Source organism: Branchiostoma floridae, chromosome 5 (assembly GCF_000003815.2).
Source record: "Branchiostoma floridae strain S238N-H82 chromosome 5, Bfl_VNyyK, whole genome shotgun sequence".
Lineage (NCBI taxonomy): Eukaryota > Metazoa > Chordata > Leptocardii > Amphioxiformes > Branchiostomatidae > Branchiostoma > Branchiostoma floridae.
In genome coordinates, this window is record NC_049983.1 from 15,888,482 (window position 1) to 15,901,761 (window position 13,280).

Here is a 13,280-nt window from a genome sequence, read left to right on the forward strand (position 1 = left end):
GTTTACGGTTACGTAAGCTTTGCTTTCGATTGAATTTGTCTTAGAGGATACGTTGTATTATTAGATTGTGTATGGGGGTTAGATGTCGTTTGATTTTGTTGGGGAAAACATTGTATTCCGCATTTCGAGTTCTTTTCTTTTGGCATGGTTGGATTTGCGTGTATGCCAGTTGTGGTTTGGAAGTTGCTTAGAAGCTGTGTAAAAGGCTGCTGGGAGGCATGTTATCGGCACGTTGTGGCCCTTTGTAACCAGACAGCAGTGTGGTTGGTTTGGTTGAGAAGAGAGAATGTTACGACGTTGTTTTGCCATCTTGCACCTTGTTAACTATGTACGTCTTTGTTTACCAGTTCCTGTCGTAGCCGGTGCGGACCAGTCTTTCTTGGTTACACGATTTAGACAGGAGATGGCGGCGCTGGCCAGCTTCGGCTCTTCACGCGGCTCCAGTCCTGGTTCACGCGGCGGCGGCACCGAGTCAGCAGGCTGTTCCAGTCCCGGTTCACGCAGTCAACAATCTGAAGCGATTCCAGCCCGGGCCATAGCGGTGGTGGCATTAGCGGCTCTTGTTTTGTTTCTTTTCCTCCCGCAGCGGATTGACGGCTTCGGCTCAGCAGGTGGCTCCAGTCCGGACGTGTGGTGGCTCCGAGTTAGCAGTCGGCTCCAGTCCTAGTTCACGTGGCGGTGGCACCAAGGCACCAAGCACCAGTCCTGGTCCTAGCAGTGGTGGTTCCGAGTCAGCTGGCGACTCTTTGATTGGTTTCGTTGTTTTCTGTGTTTGTTCGTCTTTAGTAAGCATTTTCCCGGTTTCGACGCTAGGTCGAGTGGGAGTGTAATGCATGGAATGTTTTTCCCCGGTTTTCGACGCTAGGTCGATTGGGGGTGTAGTAAAGTATTTGTTCCCCGGTTTTCGACGCTAGGTCGATTGGGGGTGTAGTAAAGTATTTGTTCCCCGGTTTTCGACGCTAGGTCGATTGGGGGTGTAAAGTATTTGTTCCCCGGTTTTCGACACTAAGTTGATTGGGGGTGTAAAGTATTTGTTCCCCGGTTTTCGACACTAAGTTGATTGGGGGTGTAAAGTATTTGTTCCCCGGTTTTCGACACTAGGTCGATTGGGGGTGTAAAGTATTTGTTCCCCGGTTTTCGACGCTAGGTCGATTGGGGGTGTAAAGTATTTGTTCCCCGGTTTTCGACACTAAGTCGTCATGAGGAAAAGAGTTAACGTGCAGGTAAAACAGAGGTGTTTGTGCGTGGCATGTTACTGACAAGAACGCTAGCTCTGATTCAGCGAACAGAGATATTGGAGCGACAAGAGACAGACCAGGCTACGGAGCTTCTGTTTAGGGGAAGCCCGGACGTACGCCACAAGAAGGAGCCCGGAATTCCGACCCCTGTCACATTGGTCTGCTCTCTGACGTCAGGAGCAGGGGCACCTGTAGAGGGGCCAGTGAAGCATAGTCTGAGTTTGGATATTGTTGTAAAGAAGATGTTGTTTGGTTGGATATGACTGGATTTAGGATATAAAATTGGACTGGTCCGGACTTCTAGGTTTTTGTGTAAAGCAAGAGTCTTCTACATTTTCATTAAAGGGAAAGAAGATTGTATAGACTTTGATGAATTTGGATAGGCATATTGCATATATGTATCTATGTGTTTTGTATATGCGTGAATTCACCTGATGTCTTCAGGTTATGATTAAAGTACTTTGTTGTGTGGTGTGTCTCTTTTCTGTAGCACGTTCTTTCTTAGTTTGCTGATGGTTGATAGTTTTCAGCTTTAGTTTTGAGAGACATTTGTCGTGCTCTCTAGATATTGTATTTTAGATTCATAGTCTTAGTTCATTTATTCTTAAACGAGGCGTTGTAAAGTGCTGGGGTAAATGGTGATCTCTATTACGAGCTTGATAGTTGATTTGCATATATGCGAACGGCACCAGATAATGGTTTGTATAAAATGAGTTGAGAGTCGGAATAGTTGATGATGTATATAACTTGAGATGAGAGTGAGAACAGAGGTTGGTTTGCATAGTATGAAATGAGAATGGGGATTGTATAGCGTGAAATGAGAGTGGGGATAAATGATAGATTGAATGAAATGAAATGAGAGTTGGGGTAAGTTATGATTTAAGAAGAAGAGTGTGATCTACTTGGACACACTGGGCGTGTTTTAGGGAAGGTAAGGGCAGAAGTAACAAGTGCAACTAGTGCGAAAGACGGCAATCTCCGCATCATCTATCACCTATACCGGAGGACCAATGATTACGCAGGACAATTAGGAAACTAATTGTCCTGCGATGGCATTGGTCAGAAGGTCAGGTGATCTCTCATCTCACCATATAAGGATGACCGTGTAGTGATCTATCCACAGAGAATTGGTTCTCCGGCTGCCGCTGGGCCTAAAGCGACCCACCTAGCCCGCCCTGAGACATTTTCCTCGGGGAAGCACGCGACCGCTCAGGAGCGGTCGCATTAGAAACCATGAAACTTTAGGCTCCAGACGGCAATCTCCGCATCATCTATCACCTATACCGGAGGACCAATGATTACGCAGGACAATTAGGAAACTATCCGTGCACCTAAAATCTCATCTCGTAAAAAGTTGTACTGGAGAGCAGTTAGGGACGACGAAGCCCTGGCAAGCAAGATTGACACTTGCATTTCCTAGAACTTTGCTGAGCTCCCAGAAAACTGCAAGTCGTACAGTGAATTTGTGAGAATCTGCAATGAAGTTGGATCCAAACAGCTCCCTCGCAAGCCACCCAGGGACATCAACCCAGCCGAGAGCCCTGAAGTTGCAGCTGCATGACGAATCACCCTTCGTTCTGCAACAAGCAATGTTCAAGCCGCTCAGACTCAACTCAGAGAGACTTATGACAAAACTACAGAGAATAGAATTTGTAAAACACTTTAGTCTTTTGAAGTGTGCGCAGATCTGGAACACATGAAAGCCTTAAAAGTGATCCATGAGCTGTCTGGCAAGAAATCTGGAGTCATATTCATCCAGGGCGAAGATAGACTCAATACGTGGAAAAACCATTTCTCCAAGTTGCTCTCTGCCGAAAACCCGCTGTCCAGCTCCATTGGAGTGTCAATTAATCCAGTGTTTAACTTGAACACCAACATCAATTGCAACCCTTTCTCACAACATGAAGTAGACATTGCTCTTAAACAGATGAAACCAGGGAAGGCCCCCGGGCTTGATGGCCTACCTTTGGAAGTATGGAAACTCCCCAAGACCAGCGAAAGTCTTACCTTTTTTCTGTAACCAGACACTAGCCGGGCACACGCCACCAGAGAGGGGTCGTGCAGGTATTGTACCTGTTCCAAAGAAAGGTAACTTGACACTTCCCGACAATTGTAGAGGCATTTCCCTCACACAAGTGGCTGCAAAGGTCTACAACCGCCTCTTATTGAATAGACTAAGACCGTTCATCGATAAACTTCTCCGCCCAAATCAAAATGGATCCGACCTTCCCGTTCAACATCAGGACAAATTCTGGCTCTCCGTAGGATTGTAGAAGAGGTCCAGAACCACCAGAAAGAAGCAGTTCTCATATTCATTGATTTCAAAAAAGCCCTTGACTCTGTCAATCGCACTACAATGTTTGAAATTCTGTTAGCATATGGCATACCACCCCCAATAGTTAATGCGATCAAAATCATGTATGACAACACAACTGCTACAGTCCTCACCCCAGAGGGGGAAACTGACTTCTTCAAGATTGACACAGGGGATTTACAGGTAGATCCCCTCGCACCTTTCCTTTTTATAATCACTTTTATTACACTGCAACGAAGGCAGAGCTCCAGGCACCCAGCAGTGGTCATTTCAGACTTGGACTTCGCAAACGATATTGGTCTACTCGAGGACACTATCCAAGCTGCGCAAAACCTCCTACACAGAGTGGAATGTGCCACTCAGTAAATTGGCCTATATCTCAATTCCTCAAAAACCAAAGTGATGCACATAAATCCAAGTGATCACCCTCAGGCCTTACTAGACAGAGATGGGTCCACTATTGAACGGGTTAGTGACTTTAAGTACTTAGGCAGCTATAATAGTAACTCTGTGTATGATGTCAATGTTCGTATTGGCCAAGCCTGGGGTGCATGCCATGCCCTATCAAAGGTATGGAAGGCCCCCATTCAAAACACCACAAAGCTGAAAGTATTTAAAGCATGTGTAGAGGCTATCTTGATTTATGGTTCAGACTCATGGACACTAACTAAGTCTCTGTCGAAGAAACTGGATGGTAATTACACACGTCTGCTTCGTTATGCTCTGAATGTACCCTGGCAGAGTCACATCGAAAACAAAAAAAACTGTACAACGGACTTCCCCCGGTCACTAGAACTATTCAGAATAGAAGACTGGCTCTTGCTGGCCATGTAGACCGTCATGAGGAGATGGCCGCCAAAGTTCTCCTCTGGGAACCTGATGCAAAAAGAAAAAGGGGACGACCGAACCTGACACTTGAAAGTGCTGGAGGATGATGTTGGTTTAACCCTGAAGCACCCAACCATTTTTGGCGACTAAAATGACCGAGTGGGGTCCAAACGGACCCCAAAATGTTTTGTTCATAACATCTCAGTTCCAATTCCTATCGGTGATCATTGTGCATACATTGCTTCGTCAATGTAAGAGGAATATTTTGACATGTTAAGGTGTTGCTAATTCCACCTCATTATCATAATTTATGCAAAAGATCAGAAGAACCATGTTTTGCGCTAAACCCATTCTGACCAGAGAGGGGAATTTTGAGGCCATCAGCAACCTTTATGTCCAATAACTCATGAACGGCTAGTGCTAAAGCTACGAAACTTGGTAATATATCACAAAATATTGTTTGCAAAATATTTTTGTCAATAAAGTAAATTTAGCATTATTTAGGGTTGCCATGGCAACGGAATGATGACAGGCATATTTTTGCAAAAAAAATTCCAATTTCGATTTCAACAAGTTTTTTTTTGGTAAACCATGCTTATTTTCTTACAACAATTAAATTCTATGAAGTTAAATGCTATTTTCATGATTCAAAATTTATAATTTATGCTAATTTCATGACTTCATTAGTCAAAATCCAAGATGGCCGCCCTTATAAGCTAAATGACGTCATAATGTCGTCATATTATATGGTGATGACACAGAAGTTTTAAGGAGGATTTAATTTTACATGTTTACTATTCTCTGAAAGTTTGGTGGTGATAGGATAAGTAGTTAGGGAGTTAGACTCAAAAGTTTGTTTCAAAACCTGCACTTTTTGGCTGGGGTCCGTTTGGACCTCAGACGGACTGATCACGGACTTTCTTTATAGCTTCCACAGTATTGTACCAATCTTCATAAAAACTTAGGAGATGGTATAAAAGATATTGGCTGACAAAGTCAAGGAAGGATTTTTTTCGTCAGATAAAAAATGTTCAAATGGTACTTCAAAATTTACGCCTGGGGTCCAAATGGACCCCACTCGGGTGTTTGAGGGTTAAAGGACTACAACTTGCTAGCCGCCATGCTAGACAGAGATGCATGGTCGGACATTGTTAAGTTAATGGCACCTCATACGAGGATGAACTGAACTGAACTTTACATGATAAGTTGAATGATCTAGACAATTGGAAACAAGCTGTAACTCACTTTCAGGCACACGTTGGTTGATGAAGTCCTGCATAATCCCGATGTTAGTTGGGTTGGCTTCTCCCAGACTGTCTCCGAGACACCCTTCTGGTGCCTCTGCCCGGGCACTGAACGACACCACTCCTCCCTAGTGAGAAACAAATAGTTGTAAACGTACATATTTATATTTCAGCCATACCATAGGTATGGTGAAATATATTGTATTCGTAATGTTTCTTTCTTCTTTCTTTCTTTCGTCTCTCTCAAATCTTCAAATCGAATCATCTCCGTCGTTCCTGGACCGAATGACCTGAAATTTAGCACAAGGGTAGAGTGGGCTAATACCCTCGGGCGTGTTTTCCAATTTTTTCATATCTGTCTCTTAAGAGGTTTTATTAAGTTTTTTGGGTCAATTTTAGACCAAAACTGTATATTTTGGCCCCTGTACCCTGGTATTACAACCAAATGAGCTGAAATTTGACACAGATGTGCCTTGATAATATATAATGCCCCCATATAAATTCAAGAACACTTTTGGTGTACAGTACAACAAAATGCTTATTTTTGAGATTTTTTGGCCAATTTTTGACCAAAAAAGGACACTTTTGGCTCCTGTACCTTGGTATTACAACCGAATGAGCTGAAATTTGACACAGATGTGCCTTGATAATTCCTACATATAAATTCAATAACACTTTTGGTGTACAGTGCAACAAATGCTTATTTTTGCGATTTTTTGGTCATTTTTTTAATCAAAAAAAGGACACTTTTGACTCCTGTACCTTGGTATTACAACCGAATGAGCTTAAATTTGACACAGATGTGCCTTGATAATCCCTACATATAAATTCAATAACACTTGGTGTACAGTATAACAAAATGCTTTTTTTTTGCGATTTTTTTGGCCAATTTTTGACAAAAAAGGACACTTTGGGCTCCTGTACCTTGGCATTACAACCGAATGAGCTGAAATTTGACACAGATGTGCCTTGATAATCCCTTCATATAAATTCAATAACACTTTTGGTGTACAATGCAACAAATGCTTATTTTTGCGATTTTTTGGTCATTTTTTTACAAAAAAAAATGGACACTTTTGACTCCTGTTCCTTGGTATTACAACCGAATGAGCTGAAATTTGACACAGATGTGCCTTGATAATCCCTACATATAAATTCAATAACACTTGGTGTAAAGTACAACAAAATGCTTATTTTTGCGATTTTTTGGCCAATTTATGACCAAAAACGTACACCTTTGACTCCTGTACCCTGGTTTTAAAACCAAATGACCTAAATTTTGGTAAAAGGGTGCACTAGATACTTATTCAAATGACACATGTATAATTTTTTGCATAAACCGATGTCAATATACCTCGTGCCACAAGCAACTATCAAAACTATGGCTCCTATCAGTATCAATGTGGTGCTATCATCGCGGATGCTATAATCTTTTGAAAATATATATAAACGTTACGTACGCGTACTTGATTTTAGATCGTACATAAGGCTACATCTTGCCTGGTATCCAGCCATATTGTAGCTCCCAAGTCTCGTCTGCCATTTGTAGAGAGAACAGAAGAGACTCGGGACAGTGCTCGGGAGCTAATATTGATACGGAGAGAACAGTAGAGACCCGGGAGCTATATACGGCTGGATACCGGGCTATCGCTACGAAAAGGGGGCCGCCATTTTGTTCATGCTGATCAGCTGGTCAGCTCTCCTCCCATCACGCAATGCGCGTCACAGCGTTTCATTAGTGACCATTAGTCTGCCACCGACAAGCTTCGCTAATGGCAGCGATCTGGAACACTGGATCGTAATCTATACCCGATACTATCGCCTAATGATTTCCCATTTTTAACGACAAGAAACGCTAATGACAACAGTATCGGGTGCGTGCATTGAACGTTAGAATACAAGTCTTCGTCATTGAATTTACCAACATTCCGCATGGCAATTGAATATGAATCATTTTCGGCAGATTTGACTTTGGTAGGGTTAGTTGAGACAATCGAGAAAATGTTATTTGGCGGAAAACGCGGGGAAATTGGCCAGTTTGCGTTTAGTTTTGATACGTAACTTTGACAGTGGCGAGAATAACTTACTGTTAAAATGGTTGCGTAGGGGGTGACTTGAAACAGTCCAATGTTGCGTGGGAATGGGTATGGCTGAAATGCTGTATTTGCACCCAAGCAAATGTTGGCCTTTCTAGTATTTTATATTTTTTAGTCGAAGCAAAACTTATATGTCGTGTAGAGTGGACTTATTTATAAAGCTGCAGTCGTCCCTCAGTAAGACATTTGGATCAGCATAGTTCCCAATGGACCCTTCCAGCCGAACGCCATATCGAACAAATAGAACCCCCTGTTCTATTTCGAATACTCGGTCAAAAATAGCCCTAGTGGGACAGAAATGGCCAAAGAAAGATGCTATGCCTTTTTGTTGAAGACTACACCAGCCGAGTATAGTTGTTTGGGAAGGGTGGGTGCTACATTTACTTTGTTCCTGGGCAGGATGCACATGTAAAGTAATGTACAGTCAAACCTGCCCGAGCGACCACCTCTTCTCAGCGACCACCTGGCCATTTCGACCGCTTTTTCTCGGTCCCGATTTTTTTCCCATCGACGTAAGCATTAAGCGACCTTTTCTCAATGACCACCTGGCCAACGCGACCGCGACCGACCCAAATTGGGACCCATAACGACCGCATCATTTTCAAAATTGAGGTTTTCATCGATTTTTGATGATAACTAGCGCGATTTTGTGCCGAAATCGGCCAGTTTGCGTCGGATTTTGACTGACATTTCGATGTTATGTTTATAATAAAGATGGCGGTGGTCAATGGGTGGGTCAATGGGGCAGTCTACTGCAGCTGTAATATATGAGGAAATTTCGTTGTAAGAAAATCCGAATTTAGTTGTTACAGAAGTTTTTTTTTAAATCAATATCATCATAAAGTGAACGAATGCTGAAACGTATATGGCCTCATACTTTTTTAAGAAAGATCTGTGTAGCTCATACCTTTTTAAGAAAGATCTGTGTGAGTGCTTTTGTCTAACTTTACTGTATATTCACCCGTGGGAAAGTACGCTATCGGGACATACCGGGCATCGAATTCGAAAGGTTCACCGTAGTTATTTCTGATACGGCGATCAAGAACACAGCGACGCATAAAGGCTTGCATGGTAACTGACAGCATCAAAGTTCCCTTACTGTCTAAAACGTTAGTGTACAAATATTGAGCTTTAAAACACTGTATCGATTAAAAGCTTGATAAGAGCTTGGGGTTAAATTCACAGTTTACAGTGTGCGTGTTGTATTTGACATTAAAGACCTCGCTTCTTTGCGTGCGTGCAGTGTGCTTGCTATTTGCCATTAAACACAACGGAAACCATTTATACTTTGCATCGGGCATGTTTTGAGTCGATACTCTTCTCAGCGACCACCTGTCCAAATCGACCGCTTTTTTCCGGTCCCCCGGGTGGTCGTCTTGGGCAGGTTCGACTGTACGTAGAAGAGACGGGACTCTGCATTAGCGGACTTTGTAGTTGGGTCTTATATTTGGTATGTGGTACAAGCTCCGTGAGTGACCGAGCTGCTTTCTTCTTAATTTGGTTTTTCTCTTGAGCATGTATGCATATACCATGCATGCAACAAACGCGGTAGAAAACCTGTCACATATATACGTAACGTTACCCATCTTTACACCTGCATCGACCGCATGTCCACTCTTGCCCACCAACAAGGTAATATTATGAAGCGCCTCCCGCTTAAGCTTTGACTGATATTATTTCGCACTTACCGCAACTATAATCGTCCCCTCCTCAAACGACTGTATCCAATGGATGCAGCCTTCTACAAAGAATGCATAGCATTTTTCTCTCGCCCGTTCTGAGAGGATTTCACGGTCCAAGAAGCTAAATCGAAGTCAGTCGGTTTTCTCAGCTTAATAGCTGCGGCGGCCATGTTTTTGCAACTCGCGCCGTTTTTGACCGAGGTTTTGAAATAGAACCCGAGATCGAACAGGGATCTGGATTTATGGTGTTCGGCTGGAAGGGTCCATTAGTACTTCTATTCAACCCGTCACTCCTACTGATTTGTTTCAATAACGTTACTAATGTACTGTTTTATGCTGGCCAATCAATCGTAAACTATAGGTTATGATACGTTTGTGAAGTTTAGACATACAAGTGAAAAATATCTAAATACAATCAAATCTCTACAACTGGATTAGATTTGGATATCAATTCTGCACTTTTCGAGATACATCCATCATCCTTCTTTAGCGTCATCAGAATGAAATAGCAGAACAAATCAATACTAGTACATTTGACTGATAGAACAGTTTCGACCGTATAAACTCGCCAGTACATGGGACTCATATCCAGTTGTAGAGATCTAACTGTCTGACTCACCCAGTCTCTTGGTGTGAGGGTTTCCAGTACCGTCAGAGCTGCCTGTTTTGCTAGGTTGAGTCTGTTCTGCTCCTCCGGACCCGGGGGCTCCCTCATGGACCCGCTGACGTCCATCACGATCACCACGTTCTTCTTCTTAGGAGAGGCCGCACCCACGTACCAGTTTCTGTGACAACGAATTGGAGTTGGAAATACCATACGTTATGTAGCTTTGGTGACTATGGTGAGCATACACTAACTAAGCGATCGTTGTCCTTACATTAGGAAATTTTTTAACGTTTACAAGGCTATTGAACAAATTAATCATTACACTATAACAACAGATCTCATTTTTTGAGCTGCATCTTACCTGAACCTGTGGTCATTGCCCTCACATGACCTGTCGTTCTTAGGGAACTGGTGATACTCGCCCAGCTTTGCGCCATAATACTGCCAGGTCACCCCAGACATCTCATGTATGTTAGACTTCATGGTGTCGTAGACATTCGGGCGGACTGTGTTATCACCGTTTCCTAAACAAAGAGCATATTTACAATTTTTTTTGCAGAGGTTGAAAACTTACTACCTATAGAAAAGACACACCTATCTACAAAACAAGGAGATTAACATTATTTGTGTCTAAAACGTAATGTGCCGTTTATTACGTACAAAAAGTACGCTTGTGACCGGTAACTGACGATGCTCGATTTATTCAATCCAAATACATCAAATGAAAGCAAATAACGTACCTGCAGTAAACGTAGCACAGCTGTCGTTAACAATCTGCTGCAGGAACCTCGGGTCGTACTCCAGCTGGCCGAGGTTGTCGCAGCAGTCAGAAGCAGGAGCGCCCCCTGTCGGACCCTGTGCATGGGAGGCTTCTATCTCAGCCTTGTTCCTTTCCAGGATCTCCCGGCACTTCTTCAGTCGGTCTCCTGCTGTCTGGGTCATCAGATGGAGCTGGGTCTCGCCGTCGATCTACACAGCCCAATTTGACATGTTTGATGGTACTGTTTATTAGAATTTTATAATGTTAAATAGAATTAGGCTGTGTTGTAACGGTCAGACCTTTGAAGTGCAATAATACATTTTTAACCAAAAAATGAAAGTTCAGTAGAAAAAAGATTAGATAATAATGAGATAATGAAATGCAAGATGATTAGGTTCTTGGTAATTTGAACCTGAACTTAACTAACTAGGCATTAGATAGCATATATTATATTGGTAACATTTTTAATTCTGCAAAAATGCATAATCTTAGAATAGTGAAGATGAAATTAATCTTAATTTGCCTACACTGATAGAGATGGACACACATACCCCCCCCCCACACACACACACACACACATGTCTTGTCTAACGTAATATGTTCTAGATGATAGACAATGCACGTTAAAGTTAAAGTTAAAGTTACCCTTACATCTGTGCAGATGCTTTTGGGGTGGCGCCCATCTCCATTTCGAGTAGCCCTTGGGCCACACATGTGCAAGCCACTACAGCAGGGGGCTGGTCCGCTGGTAGTGATGTGTGTTTAACTTCCATACTCTTTCTCTCTAGTGCTGAGTGCTAAGCAGAGAAAGCAGCATGTACCATTTTTAAAGTCTTTGGTATGACCCGGCCGGGGTTCGAACTCACGACCTACCGAATGCAAGGCGAACACTCTACCCACTAGGCCATTGCACCGGTTACAATGCACGACTCGACTACAATTCTTTTAACCCTTAGCAGCCGCCATATTTTGACAAAAGATGAATGATGTTTTATCGTATATCTGGGTGCAATTATGTTTCTACCACATTTTTCTTCATTCAATTTTTGTAGTATGTGTTAATTATTTGCTATATCTATCCTGATTTCTATCTCTCTTGTGGACATACTAAGATTTGTAATAGTGTTTAATTATCTAAACAAGATTAACAAACAGCACATTAAGCCTGGTCAAAACTAACAATAAAATGTCTTTAACCTAAACATCACAAAACCTGATTTAAGGGTGGTGTAATAGGCCGGAAGTGCGCTGTTGTCTCCCTAACGTTTGCTCCCTATTGCTTGGTGATCGTTATAGCTAAGCATAGATTTTTCGTATTTCCTGAAAAGCCCATGGGTTGTATTATTTTTGTGCGAGGAGTAGTTGGTCGGCCAGCAAAACCATTTTTGTATTAGACCGCTGAAACAGTAATGCGTTTTTTTCGTTTTTCTTGTGATTTCGATGAATTTACGTCATCGGAGATTGCAAAAAAGTTATCACATGGAATTTTTCTAATTTCCATTTTACACAACCATGAAGAATTTAGTTTCTCTACGTAGGCCGTTATCTTGGGAAAATTCGTTTTTTCCAAGCAGCTTCGATCAAAAAAGTGTTAGAAAATTATTTTCGGGCCCAAATTAAAATTTTACTACATATTCTATCCCAAATAAAGAGACAGTAGACGATACCAATAGGTTTGTCGAAAGAGGCAGTAAACGGCTTTCACCATATTGATTAAGTTTCGCGTCCTACGTTTCAAAGAGGAACTGTAGCCCTTTGGCCTGAGGCTGTCCGCCAACCTTCGAAATCGTAAAAGAAAATCCGGTCCGAGACCTTCAAAGGGCGATGTTTGTACTTTATATGACGTCATAGATGACGTAATTTCTAGTAAAAAAAGTCAGCATATTCATGAACAGCCCCTTGGCGCCCCCTCCCCCTTTTTGAGTTATCCACTTCAGACGTTTTTGACCAAAATCCCCAAACTAGTCGCCATGAGGCCCAAACTTATGTCACTTATTCCTGAGCACAAGAGCTATCTAATACTTAAAATTCGTGACCATAGCTTGTTCAGAACACTAGATAGCAAAACCGGAAGTTGCGCTGCAGTACCAAGGAAAACCGCTAGGGGGGCCAAAATCTAATCATTTCCAGCTTTCATCACCCCACCAACACACCAAGTATGAAACCAATCCATCCAGCCGTTCTTGAGTTATATTGTACACAGACAGACAAACGCTACTGAAAATATATTAACCTCCATTTTATGGAAGTAATTAATCAAGAGTAGCAAACAGGTATTTAGAGCATACCATGCAGAATGTAAGGAAAACGTAAGTAGGTTTTCGTTGGATAGATTATCAGCTTAGTCAGTATGGGTCACCTATCTTTTAGCCTATTGTAAACGACTCGGATGCAACTAGAGGGTCAGCATGGGGGGTCCCGACAACGATTTACGCTGAATTCAGAAGAACCCCCTACGTATTACGCTAAATCAAGGAAGGCAGTTACGCTAAATTTGTTCGACTCGCTACA

At 42.4% G+C, this 13,280-nt stretch overlaps 1 protein-coding gene across 2 annotated transcripts in view; it reads right to left on the reverse strand.

Annotated features, from left to right (window-relative positions):
• Positions 1-13,280, reverse strand: part of LOC118415805 — a 54,872-nt gene that overhangs the window by 37,169 nt on the left and 4,423 nt on the right. For both annotated transcript variants that reach the window (XM_035820635.1, XM_035820634.1), the window contains exons 2-5: positions 10,750-10,978; positions 10,371-10,533; positions 10,022-10,187; positions 5,626-5,752 (exon numbers count right to left, since the gene is read on the reverse strand). In XM_035820635.1, coding sequence (XP_035676528.1) covers positions 5,626-5,752; positions 10,022-10,187; positions 10,371-10,533; positions 10,750-10,978 — 685 coding nt within the window. The remainder of the gene's footprint in view (positions 1-5,625; positions 5,753-10,021; positions 10,188-10,370; positions 10,534-10,749; positions 10,979-13,280) is intronic.